Source organism: Varanus komodoensis, unplaced genomic scaffold (assembly GCF_004798865.1).
Source record: "Varanus komodoensis strain SLA01 unplaced genomic scaffold, ASM479886v1 scaffold46_1, whole genome shotgun sequence".
NCBI lineage: Eukaryota > Metazoa > Chordata > Lepidosauria > Squamata > Varanidae > Varanus > Varanus komodoensis.
The window spans coordinates 1,644,205-1,661,580 of record NW_025336043.1 but is presented as its reverse complement, the minus strand read 5'-3'; the positions used below and the strand labels follow the sequence as shown (position 1 = coordinate 1,661,580).

The 17,376-nt window shown below is 47.0% G+C and overlaps 1 protein-coding gene across 1 annotated transcript in view; it reads left to right on the top strand.

Annotated features, from left to right (window-relative positions):
• Nucleotides 1-17,376, top strand: part of IQCH (IQ motif containing H) — a 90,954-nt gene that overhangs the window by 46,348 nt on the left and 27,230 nt on the right. The window contains exons 15-16 of the mRNA XM_044444798.1: nucleotides 7,658-7,778; nucleotides 9,632-9,918. Coding sequence (XP_044300733.1) covers nucleotides 7,658-7,778; nucleotides 9,632-9,918 — 408 coding nt within the window. The remainder of the gene's footprint in view (nucleotides 1-7,657; nucleotides 7,779-9,631; nucleotides 9,919-17,376) is intronic.

Below are 17,376 nucleotides of genomic sequence, written 5' to 3'. Positions count from 1 at the left end.
ACCAGCGAGGTATCCCCTGATCTGGAGGACTACATTTTCTTGTCTGTTTACTATTGACATTTAGGTACCTTATGTGCTAGAAAGCCATCGAGGCAGCATGTAAAAATTTAAGACAAGAAAGGCTTTAAACTGTGCAGGGAGAACCACACGGTCAATTTTATTGGAAATTGTTCATTGACTGTCATTTGGGGGAAACCTACTGCTCAGCCCCTTTTGGGGTAAATTGAGACACATACCTTGAAATGAGAAATGAGGAGGGTCATCCCAGCCACGGACAGAGGGAGTGCATGGAGAACTGTAGGAGTTTCTTTGTGAAAGAGGAGCTGCTTTGGGGAAATCTCAGAGTTGAAGGAACTGGAGCCCTAGCGAGCTGGAGGTTGGGCATCACTTTCGTGTCCTTCACTGTGAGCTTTCCAGAGGCCTTTCTTCTTTTCTGATCACACATAAGCCAAAATGCTCTTAATTTCACTACCAGGCTCCACCTGCATCTAGGCATTTTACAGAGCTGTGCTGCCTAGCGGGGGTGATCCCATTCTTTGCACTGTAGCGAACCAACTACTGCACAGCTCTGCTCAACTCCAGGGGCTCTTGATGGCAAATAAAGGCACAGCCCCCCCCCCCCCGTGCAGGCTGTCTGGTGTTGGACTTATTCAGTGCAGCCACTGAATAAGGACGCACTTTCACCAAACTGGCTCTTCCACAGAACCCAGAAATTGACTTCAGGGACGTCTTCCACTTCGTGCCATAAACTCAGCTTCTAAATTGGGTGCCTGATCCAAGAACTGGCTTTAGGAGGGAGAAGCAATGTGGTTTCAGCTCCATCTTCCAGGAGATGCTGCCCGGGTGTGTCAAAGATAACTAATTATTTTATAGGAGTTCTGTATAATGGTTGCGTGGAAAGGAAGCTCTCCGAGCCAGATTGCAGCCTGAAATAAATCAGTAAACATCATTGCTGCAGAAGCGTTTTGAGTCATGTCGCTTAATAGTGGATGGCAAAATTATGTTGGCTAACAGAAGAGGTCTCCACTAGTCTCTAAACTATCTCACAGTCGACGGGATGTCATGTTGTGTTTACCTCTTACATCAGAGAGCCAGCTGCGATGCTGCTGCACAGTTGGGTGTTATATTTAATGCGGCGACTGGCGTTTGGGTTTCAGGTGATTCCCCGATTCCTTAATAAAATAACAAGGCACAACAATTATGTCCCTTGGTTAAATTCCTAGGACCTACAATAATCAGATATGCAAGCTGTTGGTTTGCATGTCCTATTGATTTAATATTCTTCTAATCAGTACATAAAGCTATGGGCCTGCGGTGTTAATTTTTCATATGCTTACAAAGCACCCTTTGATTTTCTGTCACGCGTTAATTACAGTGTTTTGCCATTAAATAGGAAGCTTTGTGTAAACTAATTACTAGGTAATCATTGTCTACCACGAGCCGTGCTGTTTGGTACCTTTTATTTTATTCTGCGAAAATGCATGGATCTCGCAGTCTGGATCCACTATACCTTCCAGCCATTAGCTCTCACTAATTCATAGCATTATTGTGTTAAGATTGTAGGAGTTGTAATTGTTGTGGTATCAGTGCTGTTAATTACCGGAGTAAACAGTTGAAATGGTGCCAAGGTCTATTGTACAAAGCAGAGAAAAGGAGGTTTAAATGTTACTTCCACCATCTGGGGACTGAAGTCTTTGCAAATGCTACAAAACAGCAGCGAGGCAATATCAGAGCTTCAAGCTTCGGGGTTTTAGGCCATATGGATTCAGAATATTTTGAACCAATTGAATTTAACTGCCGGTTTTTAGCAATAACCGTGCAGAGATGAAGAGGATAAAACAAGATCACGAAAGAAAATCTGGAATTCGTTAGTGTTATCACATGCTATAAAATGCCTCCGTAGATTATATTAAAATGTTTATTTTGCTAAATTCTAGGGAAGAGACAGCCGCTAAAAATGAATACAGAGTTAACAGTGTTGCTGTATAGGATATGGTTTTCCTTTTGTTTTCCTTTTTTGGTAAATCATTTCCATGATTAATTTGGGGTTCCTGTGAATTTCTGCAGACTTTTGATAGATTGATTAATTGATTATTGGAATTGTATTTTTAGCATATGTAGGACTCCCTGCCCCTCTTATTTTGGCCTTACATGAATAAAGAAAAGGCATCGTGCACAGCACTATGAAAGAAATGAAAATGTGCTTCCAGATTGAAAATATTGAGGAAATCTTTAATTTGGAAGCTTGAAATAAGATTTTGCTTTTGGGACTGCTTTAGCCTTCAGGGGCAAGACAAGATGCTTCCTGGCTCACACATGTATAAGCCCCACTGACATAAAGAGGGAAGTTGGCAAGGGTGCCTCTGTCCATACAAAGAGGCCTTGCTGATGTCTGGTTCTTCAGCAAAATATTCCAACACATCAGTAGAAAAGCTGATATAAAAATGCATCTACATACGCAATAGCTTTTGGATAGGTATCTGATTTCCTGCAAATTCAAGTTAACGAACAAGATATATTTCCCCAAAGCAACTCTTGCTAGTTAAAGAAAATTCCTTTTAGACCCTGCTAAGGGATGGGCTATTTAAACACAATGGCAAAATATATTTTCCAGACCCATAGCTATGCCGTAAATAAAATAAAAACTGGCAGCAGCAAAATAACTTGCTCACATTGCTAGCAGATCAGTTAGATTGACCCACCAAATAATATAAATGTCGTCACTCTAGATTGCTACGAAGTTATCCCTATGTGTGGGTGTGGATAATGTTTTCCCCCAGCTTGTAGGCGTAAAAAACGGGCTGGAATATACCCCGCCACCCGCAAGATGCCCTGCTGATCCTCTGTGGTGTAGTCACTGGGCTCGGGTGGGGAGAGGGGCGCGCACTCCCCCCATCCTGGTTTGTTTGTTTTTATTGGCCTGTTAACAGATGTTGACGTGGTTCAGGGCACAAGGCACACATGTGTTTTTAAATGGACAGATCGTAAGCACCGGGCTCGACAATGAAGCGGGGAGCTGCGGGGGATTGTTTGGGGCTAGGACAAGGTTCTCCTGGCTTTGTGTGTGCGGCCGGCTTCAGAAAGGAAAAAGGATTGATTAATCTGTACATTCTGACATCCTTAGCGAGCACCATGAGCCAGAAGAGAATAGCATGACCCATGTTGTGCGGAAAGGCAGTTTAAGTGGTGGAAAGTTGAAAGAGGGTTAGCCTCCTCTTCCAGCAGCCGAGGCGAGTGTCTGCTTCATGGTCCGCTATTGAAGTGCAGCATATGTGCCTCTGTTTGACAAAGACTCCCTCCATCCCAAGGCAGCCCTCGGCCGGTGCACTGATCTAGAGCAAAGGGCCGCGGTAATGAGGGACAGGCCTCTCAGGCAGCAGAGAGGAGATAATACCCCATAAGCGGAGAATTCTGTGGAGTGTTCTTGCCATTCAACATAATGCAAGGCGCTACCCTGGCGAATCGCTTGCCATCCTGCTGAAATGGGCCATTAGGTATCGAGGAAAATTGTCTTTTGCTACTTTCAGCAGATGGAGCAAATATTTTACAAAGCCATTTTACATACAAAAACCATTTGCATGACTTGGTAATGGCAGCTGTTTTACATGATGTTACCTTCCAAAAGAATGTCTCTCATGAAAGGCAAAATCGGGACTTTTTAATTTTAAAATTTGCAGTAGCACACTCAAGCGTTCGGCCCTAAAAGCGGCATTTGAATTCTAAGTAAGTGTGGCAGGCGATTGATTGCTTCCAAAAATATTTCCAGCATTTCTGTTCTTTTGAATAGTTTGCAGCTCCAGAGAGTAACAAAACAAAACGCAAAAAAATTAACAGCAAATCTGAAGTACTTGCTAAGCATTGGATGGCGCGTATGCAGACAGAAAGGGGGGAACCCACCATTGTTGGCATTTTAGTCTGCCCACAAGTTTAGGAAGCCTTTTCTTAAACCTGGCGGCTCAAACTGTGGGGAGCTCAACTTTGATTCTGGGGGCTTTTAAAATCAAAAATGAAAACAAAGTATTTGTTCATTCAGGCTAGCATGTCAAGTCACCTTTGCTGAGCTGGAAAGGTGTGGGCCTTCAGCCAGACAGGTGACCACATGTGGAAGTGGAGCAGGGCATTGGACTTCCAATTCTACTTCTGTTCCATTCTATTTCCTGGGTTTCTTAAACAGTGGGAGGGACTCTGAAAATGGAAGGTGAAAATCTACCCTCTGTCTCCACTTTGTCCTTCCAGTGAAGGAGACTTTGCCTGTGAATAGTTGGGCTGCACTTTTGTTTTTTCGCACAGCACATGAGCACTGTCTTCCAAGGACCTTCCAAGGGCAGCATACCTGAGTCTTCCCTTTCTATCCTCCTAATGCCCCTTTAAGGTGGGGTGAGAGGTGCTGACTGACTCAGGAGTTTCATAGTAGAGCAGGAATTTGAGCCTGGACCGGCTGGCCCAAGTCCAACACTCTGGTGTCTATAATAAATGTGTTTTTCTCATAGGAGGAGACAGCAGGTCAGTTAGGATCCCTAGGAAAAGGAATGGGCTTCCAAGGGAGGTGGTTGAGGCCCCATCAGTGCAGGTGTTCAAGGCTAGGTTGGACGACCACATGTTGAGGATTGCATGAGTGGAGCTGGCTGGAGCTGGGGGTCAGACTAGATGGCTCAGGGGTGCCCTTCTGACTCACTTTGTTCCTGTGTGGTACTGCAATTAAATCCGCCTTTGTGACCGATGTGCCATATGATGTACTGCAAGAATCTGATTTTTTTTTTTTAAATAGAAACGAACGTATGCACTGGGACCCAGCCCAGTGTGACTAGATGGAATCGCTGTGCCTAGTTCAATGAAAATGCAGCCAAAACAACTGAATGGTGCATATTGATTGGTAAACAGAGCATCTCGCTAGCATTAATCAATGAAGAGAAAATTTCTGTGGACCAAGCAATCCTTCCCCACCCCCCATATGGGAAATCATTAGTTCTCACTTGTTCTCAAATTAGTTATACATGAAAGAAAAGCACAAGCCATTCATTCTTCCTCCTCTTGTCTATATGGTACTTGTTGGCCAGTTCAATGCTGCTGCATTGGCCTTGGAATCTATATCCTATTAGTGAACCTACCTCAGTGTACAGATAACCCTGCATGGTTGCCCATAGTAACTGCTGGCCTTCATGATGCCTACGGCAGCTGCAGGCTTTCTGTATGCATGATTCTTCCTCAAGTGTGTAATGCTGTGAACCCTCCGTGAAGGATATTAGGAGGGTGAGTACCCGGAGGAGGGCTTTCTCTGTGGTGGCGCCCCATCTATGGAATGCACTCCCCAGAGAGGTCCGCCTGGCGCCGTCCTTATTTGTTTTTCGGCACCAGACCAAGACCTTTTTGTTTAAAACTTATTTTAATTGTTAAATTATTTGTATTTATAGGATTTTAAATTTTTAGCCAAGATGCACCGGGGGTTTCTAAATAAATTTTTTATTGTTATATTGTTATTATTTATGTATTTTGTTTCTGTTGTGAGCCGCCCTGAGGCTTCGTTGCGATGGGGCGGCATAAAAATGGTTTAAATAAATAAATAGATAGCAATGTTAGCATTCCTCATGTTCCCTGTCAGTTTGCCTGGCCTGCAAAGTCAGCAGCGTTCCTGTCGTGTCCCCCCACCCTGCTCCCAACCCCCATCTCAGATATTTAAGCAAGCAGACAGGCTGCCTTCTGGCTACTGTGCTGGCTACTGGGATCCGAAGTCCCCAAAAAACTACTCCAGCTACATGGTATAGGGAAAAGTAGTTTGTTCACAGATGGAGGTTCAATGATACTCAAAATCTGTGCTCAGAATTCACAGACTTGCATTTGACAGCAGAGCAGTTCAACTAGGCAGTGTGTGGTTCTGAAAAGAGACAGCTGATGTAGCGAATTTTTTGACATGAGACATGTATCTGCATTTGTGCTTTATGGGTTCTTTACATGATATGATGACACTCCATGGTTGCTTCTGTTTTTATATCATTTCTTCAAGGATTTTTAGGGCAGGAGTAAGGAGGTATAATTTGTGCAAGTGAAACAAAACACATTTCGCCCCTTGTGTAATTGCTTTTTTTTTTTTTTGCTATGCCACAGTGCCGCCTAAAGGTAATATAGCAGAAAAGGAAAGGAAGCATTCTTTGTGTAGAGTGCAGCTCTTGGTTTTGCAAGGAAGCCAGAAGGAGCTACAGTGCTGGTGTAGAAAGCTTATGCCCTGTATCAGACACACTGTGTGCCCCAACAAAGCATTTAAAATGGAGAGAATCCCATATCTACCAAGGGAAGAAATGGGTGCGATGCTTCAATAGCCCATTTCCAGTCAAGAGGAAAAGGAATAGATTTCCAGAACGGTTGTGTACAGTGGGCAATTGGTCCTCTCCTGGAGCATGGGACATTTCCAATTTCAAAGGGTCATGAAGCAGAAGGAAAGAGGCCCGAGGGAAGAGATGACGTGTTCGTGAAGGAGCGAGAGTGGAGCAACCTGGAGTTTAATCTGCGGAGTGCCTGCACACAGTGTGCTTGTTCAGTTCTCAGTCCTTTCGGCGCGGTAGTGACAGACAGAAAATTCACCATTTTTGTGTGTATGAATGTAATACTCTAGTGTAACAGCTCAGCTGAAACGGCATTTCGCTACAGGACATGTAGGGGGAAGGTGGTGACGGGCGTCCGGCTGTCCCTCTGCCCACTGTTAAGATGACTGCAAGGTGAGAAAAGCCTGTCCCACCTTCAGCGGCTAACAGTGGGCACAGGCAGGCCACTTCTGATCGCACTCTAGATGGGGATGGGTCAAGATGGCTAATGACCGGTGAGCCAGCCCTGAAAGGAAGAAAACCGTCTGGTGGGCCTTGCTGGTCCCCCAGGAGCAGGTCGCTCTCGGTTGGGTGTGATTGCTTCTGTGAAGAGCTGATCCACCGGACCTTGTCCCTAGCCGAGCCGTCCGTCAGGGCTAAAGTCCCTAACAGCAGTGGCCTTGAGGCTGAGAATGGGTTTTTAGAACCTGCGCTGTTGTCGTAAGCAGCTGTAGGCAGTTTGGGGCCATCCTGCGGACACTGTCCCCACTATCGCCCTCCTTGTCTTGTCCTTAGATGCTGTATGATGTGCGTTGATTTGGGACGATGGCTTTGTTATCTGAGCCACGGTCAAAGGACACAGCAGTGGCCAGAAGGGTGGCCTGTGCAGATTCAGAGCCAGATGGGCTCTCTGAAGAGGGCCGGTCGCCAAACCAGGGGCTCTGGCCAAACGCATCCTTGCTAGCCAGAGAGCCATCCTTGGCAAGCCCCAGGGTAGGGCAGGGAATGCCTCTAATTGAAGGATCTTTAAAAGGGCTATTAGAGCGATTGTGAGCGGTGCTAAACCAAAGCTGGATTGTTCTGAACTGTCACCTTCCCTTTAAAAAGAAATCCACTTTTTGCTTAGAGGAATGACTAATGGGAGACGTGGTCAAAAGAAATATGCCTTTCAGGGGAAACATGCGCAGATACATGAAAGAGGAGGGAGGAAAAAGATAAGGGAAACATTTAAAAAAGACTTTCTGGCTGTGGTTAAACAGTAACCACAATGCCTGTTGGAGGCCTGGTTTTTAATCACCCCACAAGCAGTTTTCATTTCTGCAGTAAAATTGCTTGTGGTTCTATTTAATTTGTTTCTGCAGGAACCGGCTTTGGCGAAGATCTCCCAGGAGCTGCCGGGCCTTTTAGCACAGCACGCACAGGCTGTCAATGAGAAACGATTTCCTACATGGGGAAAATTCCTCCAAATGTTTGTGAGTCAAGGTAAATAAGACTGCTAAGTTCCCGCTAAGTGCTATAAGGGATAATTATATCACCAGCACTTTGCTCTCATTCACTGGGATGTTCCTCCACTCGCTTTCATTTCCTTGTTATAGTTTTTCACTGTTTAAGAATGAAATACAGGCAGCCATCTTTGATCTTGCCAAGTTTGGGCAAGCTTGCTCAGTTGCTGAGAAAGGTTATTTATGAAACTACCTCCTTTAGGCCTCCTTTCTGACCAGAGATGTTAAGGGTGGGTAAATCCCCCCAATCTACCTTCCCCCCGCTAGATTTCATAGAGAAGCAAAAGCGTGGCTGGGCTCGTAGGGCTGGCAACACCGTCTGGGAAGAAGCTTTGTGCACTAGAGCCCCCCCCCCCCCCCAAGGCTTTTGGAATCGCATCAGTGGAAAGCAGTACTGGTGACATCCGTGTGTTTTGAGGCTTTTCCAAGGGTAACACATGTGCTTCTAATAAAGGTATGTCCACATCCCGGACACTGGAGTTTTGTAGTCGGGTGAACACAGCATGAAAATAAGTATGCGTTCCACTTATTTTTCAGTATTCTCCATCTTTTCATTAACAGTTCAGCTTTGGCTGGTCTGATGCAGTAAGGAGAAGCAGCTGTGCCGATCGTTGATGCTTCCTGCTCTGCCTTCCTAAAATTCTGTATAGTCCTTTTCTCAGCCTTCTGGAAATTTATTCAGACATTCTCAGTTACTGGAGGCAACTTTGTAGCCGTAAGAATTAAGCACTGGAAGCTGAGCTTCCCATGTTATCACATTCCTCCTAGGAAGGCCTTTTGGCAGTTCTAGACAGCATATAAATACGTGCGTGCATGCATGAATGGATAAATAAATTAATAAATTCCATGCCAGCACATGCAATCGTGGGAAAGCTTGGAAAAGTCCAGAAAAGGGCCACCAAAACAATCCCGTGACTGCAGCAACCTATGTATGAGGAAAAGTGATAGCACTCAAGGCTCTTTAGCTTAGTAAAAGGTAAACAAGGGGGAATCTGACTGAGATGTACAGAATTATGTATGGTATCGAGAAAGTGGGTAAGGAAGAAGTTTGTCTCCCTCTGTCATAATATTGGAGCCCTCTCGAAAAGGAACAGTGTGAGGTTCAGAGAAGCAGTACCTGTCCACGCAGCACCTAGCTGAACTGTGGCATCCCCTTCCCTCAGGTGTAGAGATGGTCCCCACCTTGGACAGCTTTAAAGAGAGATTAGACCAATGAAGGAACGGAAAGGTAGGCAGTGGGTGCTAGTATGGCGCGCTGCGGATGAGCTCCGGCCTGTCGCTGAATTCCTGGGAAGCACGCAGGAGGTGCCGTTGCACTCTTGTACGGTCCGGTGGGACGGTACGGCTGGGCTGGGCAGGTCCGATCCTGCACTGCGCTTCTTTGGTCAAGCGCAGCTTAGCTGGCTTTCGGCGTCATGTTTATGCCAGTCCTCATGGGCGGGGCTTTGTGCATCCCAGCATATCTTCGGGGTTGCTTGGATCTCGTGATGACTGCTTCATGCGCAAAAGAGTCATTTTCCCATGTACGAACCTTTCACAATGAACAAGCCCTTCCGAGTTGTCCCAAAGGCTACCAAATGGGTCTCCTCATAACCATAGCCACAAATTGAAACCCAGTCAAAGTCCTTTTTAGGACTTAGAAAGGGGGCCTTCCATAATACCTACCGTGTTTAAATTTATTTTATGTGGAGAAACCAGTTCATCCTTGGATGTTGGTATAATAGCGATTAAAATATGAGGAAAAGCCTGGTGCCTCGAGGGGCAGATGCTTCAGTCCCACAGCCCGTGGGCTGCACATTCTAGGGGTGACAGTGATGTCTTTTTTCTAACTAGGAGGAGTCATAGAAGCCTTCCCACCCTCCGAAAACGTCACTAATCTCACAGTGGATATGCTAATAGACCCAGCAGGAGGGATCACAATGGTGTCCTGTGGAGACCAGTTCCATGCCAGCAGCCCTTTGCGGTCGTCAGGAGCCACCTTTCCTCAGTGCTCCGTTGAGCCGCAGCTTCTTGACGCGCTGTGCTCCAAGATCGGGGAGGCCTGCAAATCCAGGGCCGTGGTTGGCTACTTCTCCATCGACTTCGCCACCTTCATCCACCCACAAACGATGGGGCAGCAGGTGAAGCAGATCTTAAGTTCCTATAGTGTTCTTGGGAGTGCTGTGTCGTGAGAGTGTGATTTCAAGGGGAGGAGGGAAGAGGGTTCTCTGTCCTTCCTTTCTCACAGTCCAGATGAGAGGCAAGTGGACACTGCGCCTCAGAAAATGTGCCATACTAAGGGTACAGAGTGGGTGACCGTATGCGGCAAGGTGGCGCTTCATGAGGCCCATTGGACTTGGATAGGTGAAGCCCAGGCAGGAAGGGTTGGCATGTTGAAATAAGGTGCTCTGTGGAAAGTGATGGCCTGTGTTTAAAAATAAATGTCCTTGTCCTTAGGATTGCCAAGAAAACGTTGAGAACTTGTGGGCTAGTGGTTGGAAACCTCTTTGGAAAGGGACTCGGGGGGCTGCTTGCAGCAATGAGTGGGTCAAAGTGAAGTCAAATTTTATGCACGTCGAATCAGAGGCAAGCCGCAGCATAATGGCTTTCAAGCATGCCAACCACAGCTGAATTTCTGCTGAAATCTTCAACAAAACAAAATGGAAGGATCAGGCTGCATTTGTGCTGGATGTCCTTCACTACCTCTTTCTCCTTAGCATCTCTGGCCCCAGACTTAGCCAAACTGTTTCAATTCCTGGAAAGCTGGAATTGTTTGGGGATAATACAGGATAAGATTTTCTCAGAATGGGGAATTTGGGGGGCAGCCATGTGGAGCAGAACTAACTAGTAAATGATAGGCTGGCTGTGACCCCAAGGTACAAAGATGCAACTGTGTGCTCATTTTGTTAGGGCTTTGCCTCTTGGAGAGGCAAACAGTGAGTGCCTTTTGGCTAGCGATGGCCCCGTCCCAAGAGCCCCTCGTGTTCTCGTATTCCTCCCAAAAAAGCAATGATCCCAGTTTCTCTGTCTTTTTATTGTCTGCATTGGCCCCTCGTTTTCCCTTTTTACCCTGTTGTCGTACCTTGCAGTTTCTTAGCTAGTGCCACAACTTTAGCATTACTTAAGCCGAGTTTTTTCCCCAACTTAATTAGATATAGAGGCAATTAATGATGCCATCTGTCTTGTTGTGTGTGAGAGAGATTACACCAAAGATTGTGCTTCTGAAAGCATTATTTTTTTGGCAAACTAGAAATCCTATTAGACTTGTTCGAACACTCTCACACTAATTTCCCAGCTCCCATTTTAGATCAGTAGCTGAAAGGCTCAAATAAATTCTCCAGAACTACTGTACGCTCAGGCATCCTTTCGGAAATATATGTTACAGAAAATAACCAATGATCTACGCTTGTTTTGCTAAACCTAAAAATTAAATATATCGTTAAACATCTGCTACCAGTACAGTCAAACAGTAGTTAAATATCTTAAAATCTGAAAAACCATCATAGTGGTATGAATCCTTTGCATAAACACAGATGTTCAGGCGACATAACATGGCCACAATTTCACTAGGTGCTGAAATCTTGAGCCATTTTGTGTACATGAGAAACGATGGCATCTTCAGCCGGCTTGGTTTAATTTTGCAAATGCTTGCTCAGGATGTTAATATTATCTGAGACAGCACCAGTGAACCACCTCAGGGGTGACCTCAGGTTTTAAGGGACCCTGGGAAGAAACCAGGCGTGGATTTCCTTAAACAGCCGAATCAGGATGGTGGGACACAAGCTGGGAGAGCACCCAACAGCCCTGGTGGCGACTCCCGCAAGCCAAGCCCCACGCTACGTCTTCTTTCCTTTCTGGTTCTCTGTGGAGTAACTGAAGACAGCAGAACTGTCCACTAGGACACGGCTGTCCAGGAATAGTTACTTTGATGGCCTTGGCTGGTCCCTGTCACTCTCAGGGCCCCTGGCTTGCCATCCTCAGGAGTTCCTCAGGAAGCAGCTACGTGGGACTTCCAAGGTACACGCTCCGCCTTTACACCAGGAGGTCCGCCTCTGGTGCAGACACAGTGTATTGGGTGGGTGAGTGGACTCATTGCACTCCCTGCGTGTGGGAGTGGCGAGGGAAAATGGCAGCCTGCAAAAAGGATCCAGAAGCCACACTGGGAGTGGAGGGCGAGTGGAATTGCGCGTGTGTTCAAGTGGCTGCACTCACACTCTGCCGGTGCGCACCAAACCCTTAAGTTTTTCGCACAGTTAGGACCTGGTTCACACATTGGTTTAGGCAGTGCGGCTTCCTCCCTGCTTTGTTTTCCTCTGCCTGGTTGGGGTGGATCCGTGCCAAAGGACACGTAAACCCAGGCTTTGTTTCATGCAAATGGGCCCCTAGAGTGGATCTGCTCAGGAGAAAGGTCTCCGCCAGCATTCTCTCTCTCTCTCTCTGTGTGCGTGTGCGCGCGCAGGGGGCACATTCCTGGCCTACGGGGTTATTGGTTGCCAGTCTAATGGGGTCAGTGGGAAGCAGTGCACTCCCGGAAAGGGCCACCTTCTGGAAGCCACAACCAGGATGGGGAGGGCCAAAGGCAGTTGATGCCCTGGATGAGCGGGAAATTGAGTCTCGAAGGTCTGCTGCTGCGTGCTGTCAAGTCATCCCTGACTTATGGCGACCCCATGGATGAAAGCCCTCCGAAATGTCCTGCCCTCGGCAGCCATGCTCGGCCCTTCCGAACTCACGGCTGCAGCTGACTTTATGGAGCCCGTCCATCTCCTGGTTGGACTCCCTTTTCTTCTTCCACCTTCAACTTTCCCTAGCAGGATTGTCTTCTTCGGGGTGTTGTGCCCTCAAAAGCAGCAGATGAAGAGCAGGAGCACCAGAGGGAAGTCATGTTGTGAACAGAGAGGTCAAGTGGCAAAAGAGAACAGGGCCTACTCAGACCCAGTTCAAGGTACACCTTACCCCAGTAGGTTTGGTTTCTGTGTAAGTACTGCTGGTGCAGACAGCGTGGACTGGGAGATATGAAAACAAATCAGGATTCTTGGTGGCTCAGGCAAGGAACCTGCCGTGGCTGAATGCTGCAGACTTCCCTGTGTGCAGAGGGATCCGCCGTGGTCGAGGTGCACCCACAGGCTGGCTCCTCCCTTGGCCATTGCCGCAATTGTATGCATGCCGCTTAATGGTCCCTTTGGTTTTTCCAGCTGTGCAAGCAGGGCAAGAGCCATGTGCTTCTGAGCCTTCGAGAAGAGTGGGACTGAAGCTATTCACGCCTTGCGCATCGTAGCCTGGGTGGGCATTAGGACCCATTTGAAAATCCCAGGGCAGCGATTCAATCAACAACAGTCCCGACTCTGGGTGTTTTCTGGAGATTAACAATCAGCTTGGAAGAGGCAATGACCCAGCTCAAAGCAATGGGTACTCTCATGGGTGCTCTCATTGCACTTGCCAGCAATTAAAACCCACTCCATTGGCCAGTCAGCTCCCAAGACCTGAATACATATGACTGATGCTGAAGTTTATTGCAAAAAAGATTTTCATCCTGTATGGTGTGAGAAATATCTGGTGTGTGAGCTGGATTCTGAAAAGGAAGAACTTACCGTAACTCAAGAACTTACCGTAAATCTATGTTGACTACCAGAGCGCACTAAATAATTTCAGAAGAAGATCAGTCTGTGCTTATGGACTACAGCAAAGCCTTTCACTGTATGGTTTGTGAGAAGCTCCAGAAGGTTCTGAAAGAATTGCGGACACCTCAGCTCTTGATTTGATGCGTATCATGGGCAAGAACTTACTGTTAGGGCAGAGTAAGGCGAAACAGTTTTCTTTAGGAAAAGGTGTCAGACAAAGGTGTATTTTATCTTCCGTCTGTTCAATCTGTATGCAGAACATAAGGAAAGCAGGATTAGGGTCAGGAGTGAAGTTGATACCATATTGCCAAAAGAAGAAAGTGCAAAAGCTGAACTGCAGCTAGACATGAAGAAAACAAAAATCATGGTAACAGAAGAATTCCATATGCAATGTGTTTTCAGATGATTTTCCAAACAAATGATCTATGACTAATTTGCTGAGGAAAAAGGCTGTCCGCAATGGGTAGTATATTAACACCCATAAGCCATTTTCCCCATGGGCTGCCATTAGTGATTGCTTACAGTTTGTGGTACAACAGACCAGCAGCAGTGGATATGAATGTTGCATTGGAATCATGGAAATACCTACCTGAATCTGCGGTTTCATTGATCAAATGCTAGACAGACAATGTAAGAAAGCATATCTGAATTAGTTTACCAAACAGTTTAGTCTAGAAACTGTCCAAATATTCCATTGACAAGAATAATGTATTTGCCTGAGAGAAGCTGAACTGGTAAATACAAATACTGGTTTTGTACACATCACTGTACTTATGAAAGAGATTTCAAAAAGGTTGAATGCACTCGACAATAACAAAGCCAAAGGAAGAAAATTGGCATCTTAAGCGAAAGCAGCAAACACTTCTTTAAGAAAGAAAATGGAAACCTCCTTGATAAGGAGGAGGCCTTTAAGGCCTTTAAATGCTGTTTTTGCTTGCTTGTCAAGATCTATATTCTCAGGCCTTGGTTTTATAAGCACTTAGTTTTTCACAAGTGCTATAAAGGCGGAAGTTGGGTCTACTGAGAAAAAAGAGTGTGATGGAAGTCATTTGTGGAAACAGAACCTTTTGTAAAACATATAAACCTTTATTATGTACATATCTCTGGTGGGATGCAGCCGGCTCCAAAGGAATGCCTCCAAATATCACCGGTGACTTCCGCACTGTTTGGGGAAGGTGTAACAGGCGAGCAGCGACTTTTAGCAGCACAAAGTGATTCCAGCTGGAGCTTTTCCTATCATCTCCAGTATAATCTACCAAGCACTTTCTTAGGTTTGAAGTGGTGGGGTTGGTACAGTCCCATGGGAATTTCTCTTGGGCAGGAGCTGCCATGGAAAGGAGCTGTGTGAAGAGCACGGAGGGGCTGAGTAGAGCTGGAACTGGGGAGCATCCTGGCAGCTGGGCAGACATGTCTCAGAACAGTGCTTTTTAAAGAAAATACTGTGAGAATTTGGGGATCATAACTGTACAGACTGACGCCTCATCCAGGTGGTTGCCCAAGCATGTGAGGGTTTGAGGTGAGGATGGAGGAGGCATGAACGTGACCCCCCAGGAATGGGCTTAACTCTTCAGGCGGTTGTGTATTCAGCACGACTGGTGAGGCAGGATGCCCAACTGCAGAGAAGTTTTTTGCCTTGCTCAGTGGGACACGCTTAGCAGCCCCGCTTGGACCCTTGTTCCAAACAAGGGAAGGTCTGAAGAGGAGCCCGTGTGCAGGGGGATGTGAACAACACACGCCCGTTCTTGGTTGTGCATCCCCCGCAAAGCAAGGGAGATGCTTGCTGCTGTTTCACTCCACAGTAGCCCTGGAGAGGGCTGAAAGGGGCATGGGGGACAGAACCCAGTTTCCAGACCCTCTCGGCTTTCCTTTTTGTGGAGTCCATGTACTTTTGCATGCTGTGTTTCAGTGCTTATAGCTGCTCAGTATGGTGCAAGGTGTGACCACCTGCCAAAATCTCACCAGCATCAGTAGAGGATGATGCTGCGAAAGTGGGGCTCCGTCTCCTGTGTTGTCCTCACCCTGACTAAATTGGATTGAATTATGCAAAATAAGGGAAAATATGCAACTTTCATCCAGTTGCCAAATCCAGTTCTTCCTGGTTCAGAATTTTAGTTTCCTGAGCACAGGATTGTTACTGCTGCTGTTTAGCATGAAGTGCAACCGACCTGGGTTTTGGGGTGGAGGGCACTGCAATTCTAGGATGAACATGCACAAAATGCCTGGCAAACCATTACAGAATTCAGTAAGGCAGCCTGGATTTCTAGAAGATTTAATGGGAGTGGTTAGAACGTCTCTGTTCACCTTCAGTTCTGCTATTTGTCAGTTCTGGCGCAGCATTAACTCATTCCAGCTGTCACCTGGACAGTGTTTAGTCTTTATCTCAGGAAATCTGAACTGCCACTTTTCAAAAACGATTGCCAAGCAGGCTAGCTTCAGAAACCTATCACCGTCCTGTGGAATAGCTGCATTGATCTCCTGCGTCAGAAAGTTATGAATTGCACAGCCTGCAGAGTGAAAAATATAGAACTCCATAAACACCTCGTTGAACATGAGAGGAAGAGAGCAAGCCATACGGCTTCTGTGAAATGAAGCCAAGCTGGGGGTTTTCTCCCCCCCTTTTTCCAGTCTTCGAACTGTCTGAACATTGCCCTAGAAAAGGGAGAGGGAGCTGATGTAATTTATTTGAACTTTCTAACTGCCTTTAACCAAGTCCCTTGCGAGGTAGCAGAAGCAGCCACAGGGTGGTGGTTAGTAGCAGGGACACGGCTGAGTTTAGATACTCAGTTTTCAGCATGACACGATCCAAAGGGCATTGCTCCCAAAGGTTACTTTCCAGGACTAATATGATTAATAAACTTATCACTGGGGAAGGAAGCAGCTGGTTACTTGGCTGCATCTTTCTATGGGCCAAGATAGCAAAAGCACATTCACCTGGTCTTTCTTCACATATGCCAGTCAGTCTCCTGGTCTGCATCACATGGGGTTTGGGGTTTTCCCAGCACGCCGCCCTGAGAACCCTCAGGAAGTCGTCCAACCCGAGAAGGGTGATTGTGCCATCCTGGCCCACATGCCCAGCCCCTCCGTGGGTTGCAGGAAGCAGAGAGTTGAGGCACTTGGCAAGTGTGGCCAACCAAGCAAAGCTGCCCCCTCTTGGCGATTCTGCTCCTGCCACTGGCAGTGAGCCGCCCCCGGGGTAGCCCACCGGCATATTGGAGGAGCGTTCTTCGTTTTTTAAATTCCATTTTCAGCCAGACTTGTGCAGCTACGGTGTGGCACAGCTGCATAGCTCTGAAAATGGGAAAGCTTGCCAGAGCAAGATCCTTTGTGGTACTTGCTGGCAAAGAGCAGCAGGTGCCAGTCCCACACATTGTCCCTGAGAGGCTCCGAATACCCTGAAAAAAAAATAGAGACGTAGAAACAGAGCGAGACAGAAGGTCTCCCGGGCCATCTAGTCTGACCCCCGGCTCCAGCCGGCTCCGCTCACAACATGCCCACCATGTGCATGTCCAGCTTGTCCTTGAACACCTTCACTGATGGGGCCTCAGCCACCTCCCGTGGAAGCCCATTCCATACCCTCGGGGTCCTGACTGTCAGGAAGTGCTTCCTGGCATCCAAATTGAACCTTGGTTCCCTGAACTTGGCTCCGTTGGAGCGCGTCCTGCCTTCCTCTGCAGGGGAGAACAGGTCTCTGCCCACCTCCGTGTGACACCCCCTCACATACCTGCATGTTGCCAACATAACCCCTCTGAGTCTCCTCTTCTCCAGGCTGAAGAGGCCCATTTCCCTCAGTCTCGCCTCATACGGCATCCCCTGCAAACCGGCCACCAACCTTGTGGCCCTACACTGCACTGACTCCAACCTGGCTATATCCTTCCTGTAATGAGGGGCCCAAAACTGAACACAGTGCTCCAGTTGTGGGTACACCAGAGTCGTATAGAGTGGTAGTAATCTCTCTCTCGGTCTAGAAGCCACACTTCTGGC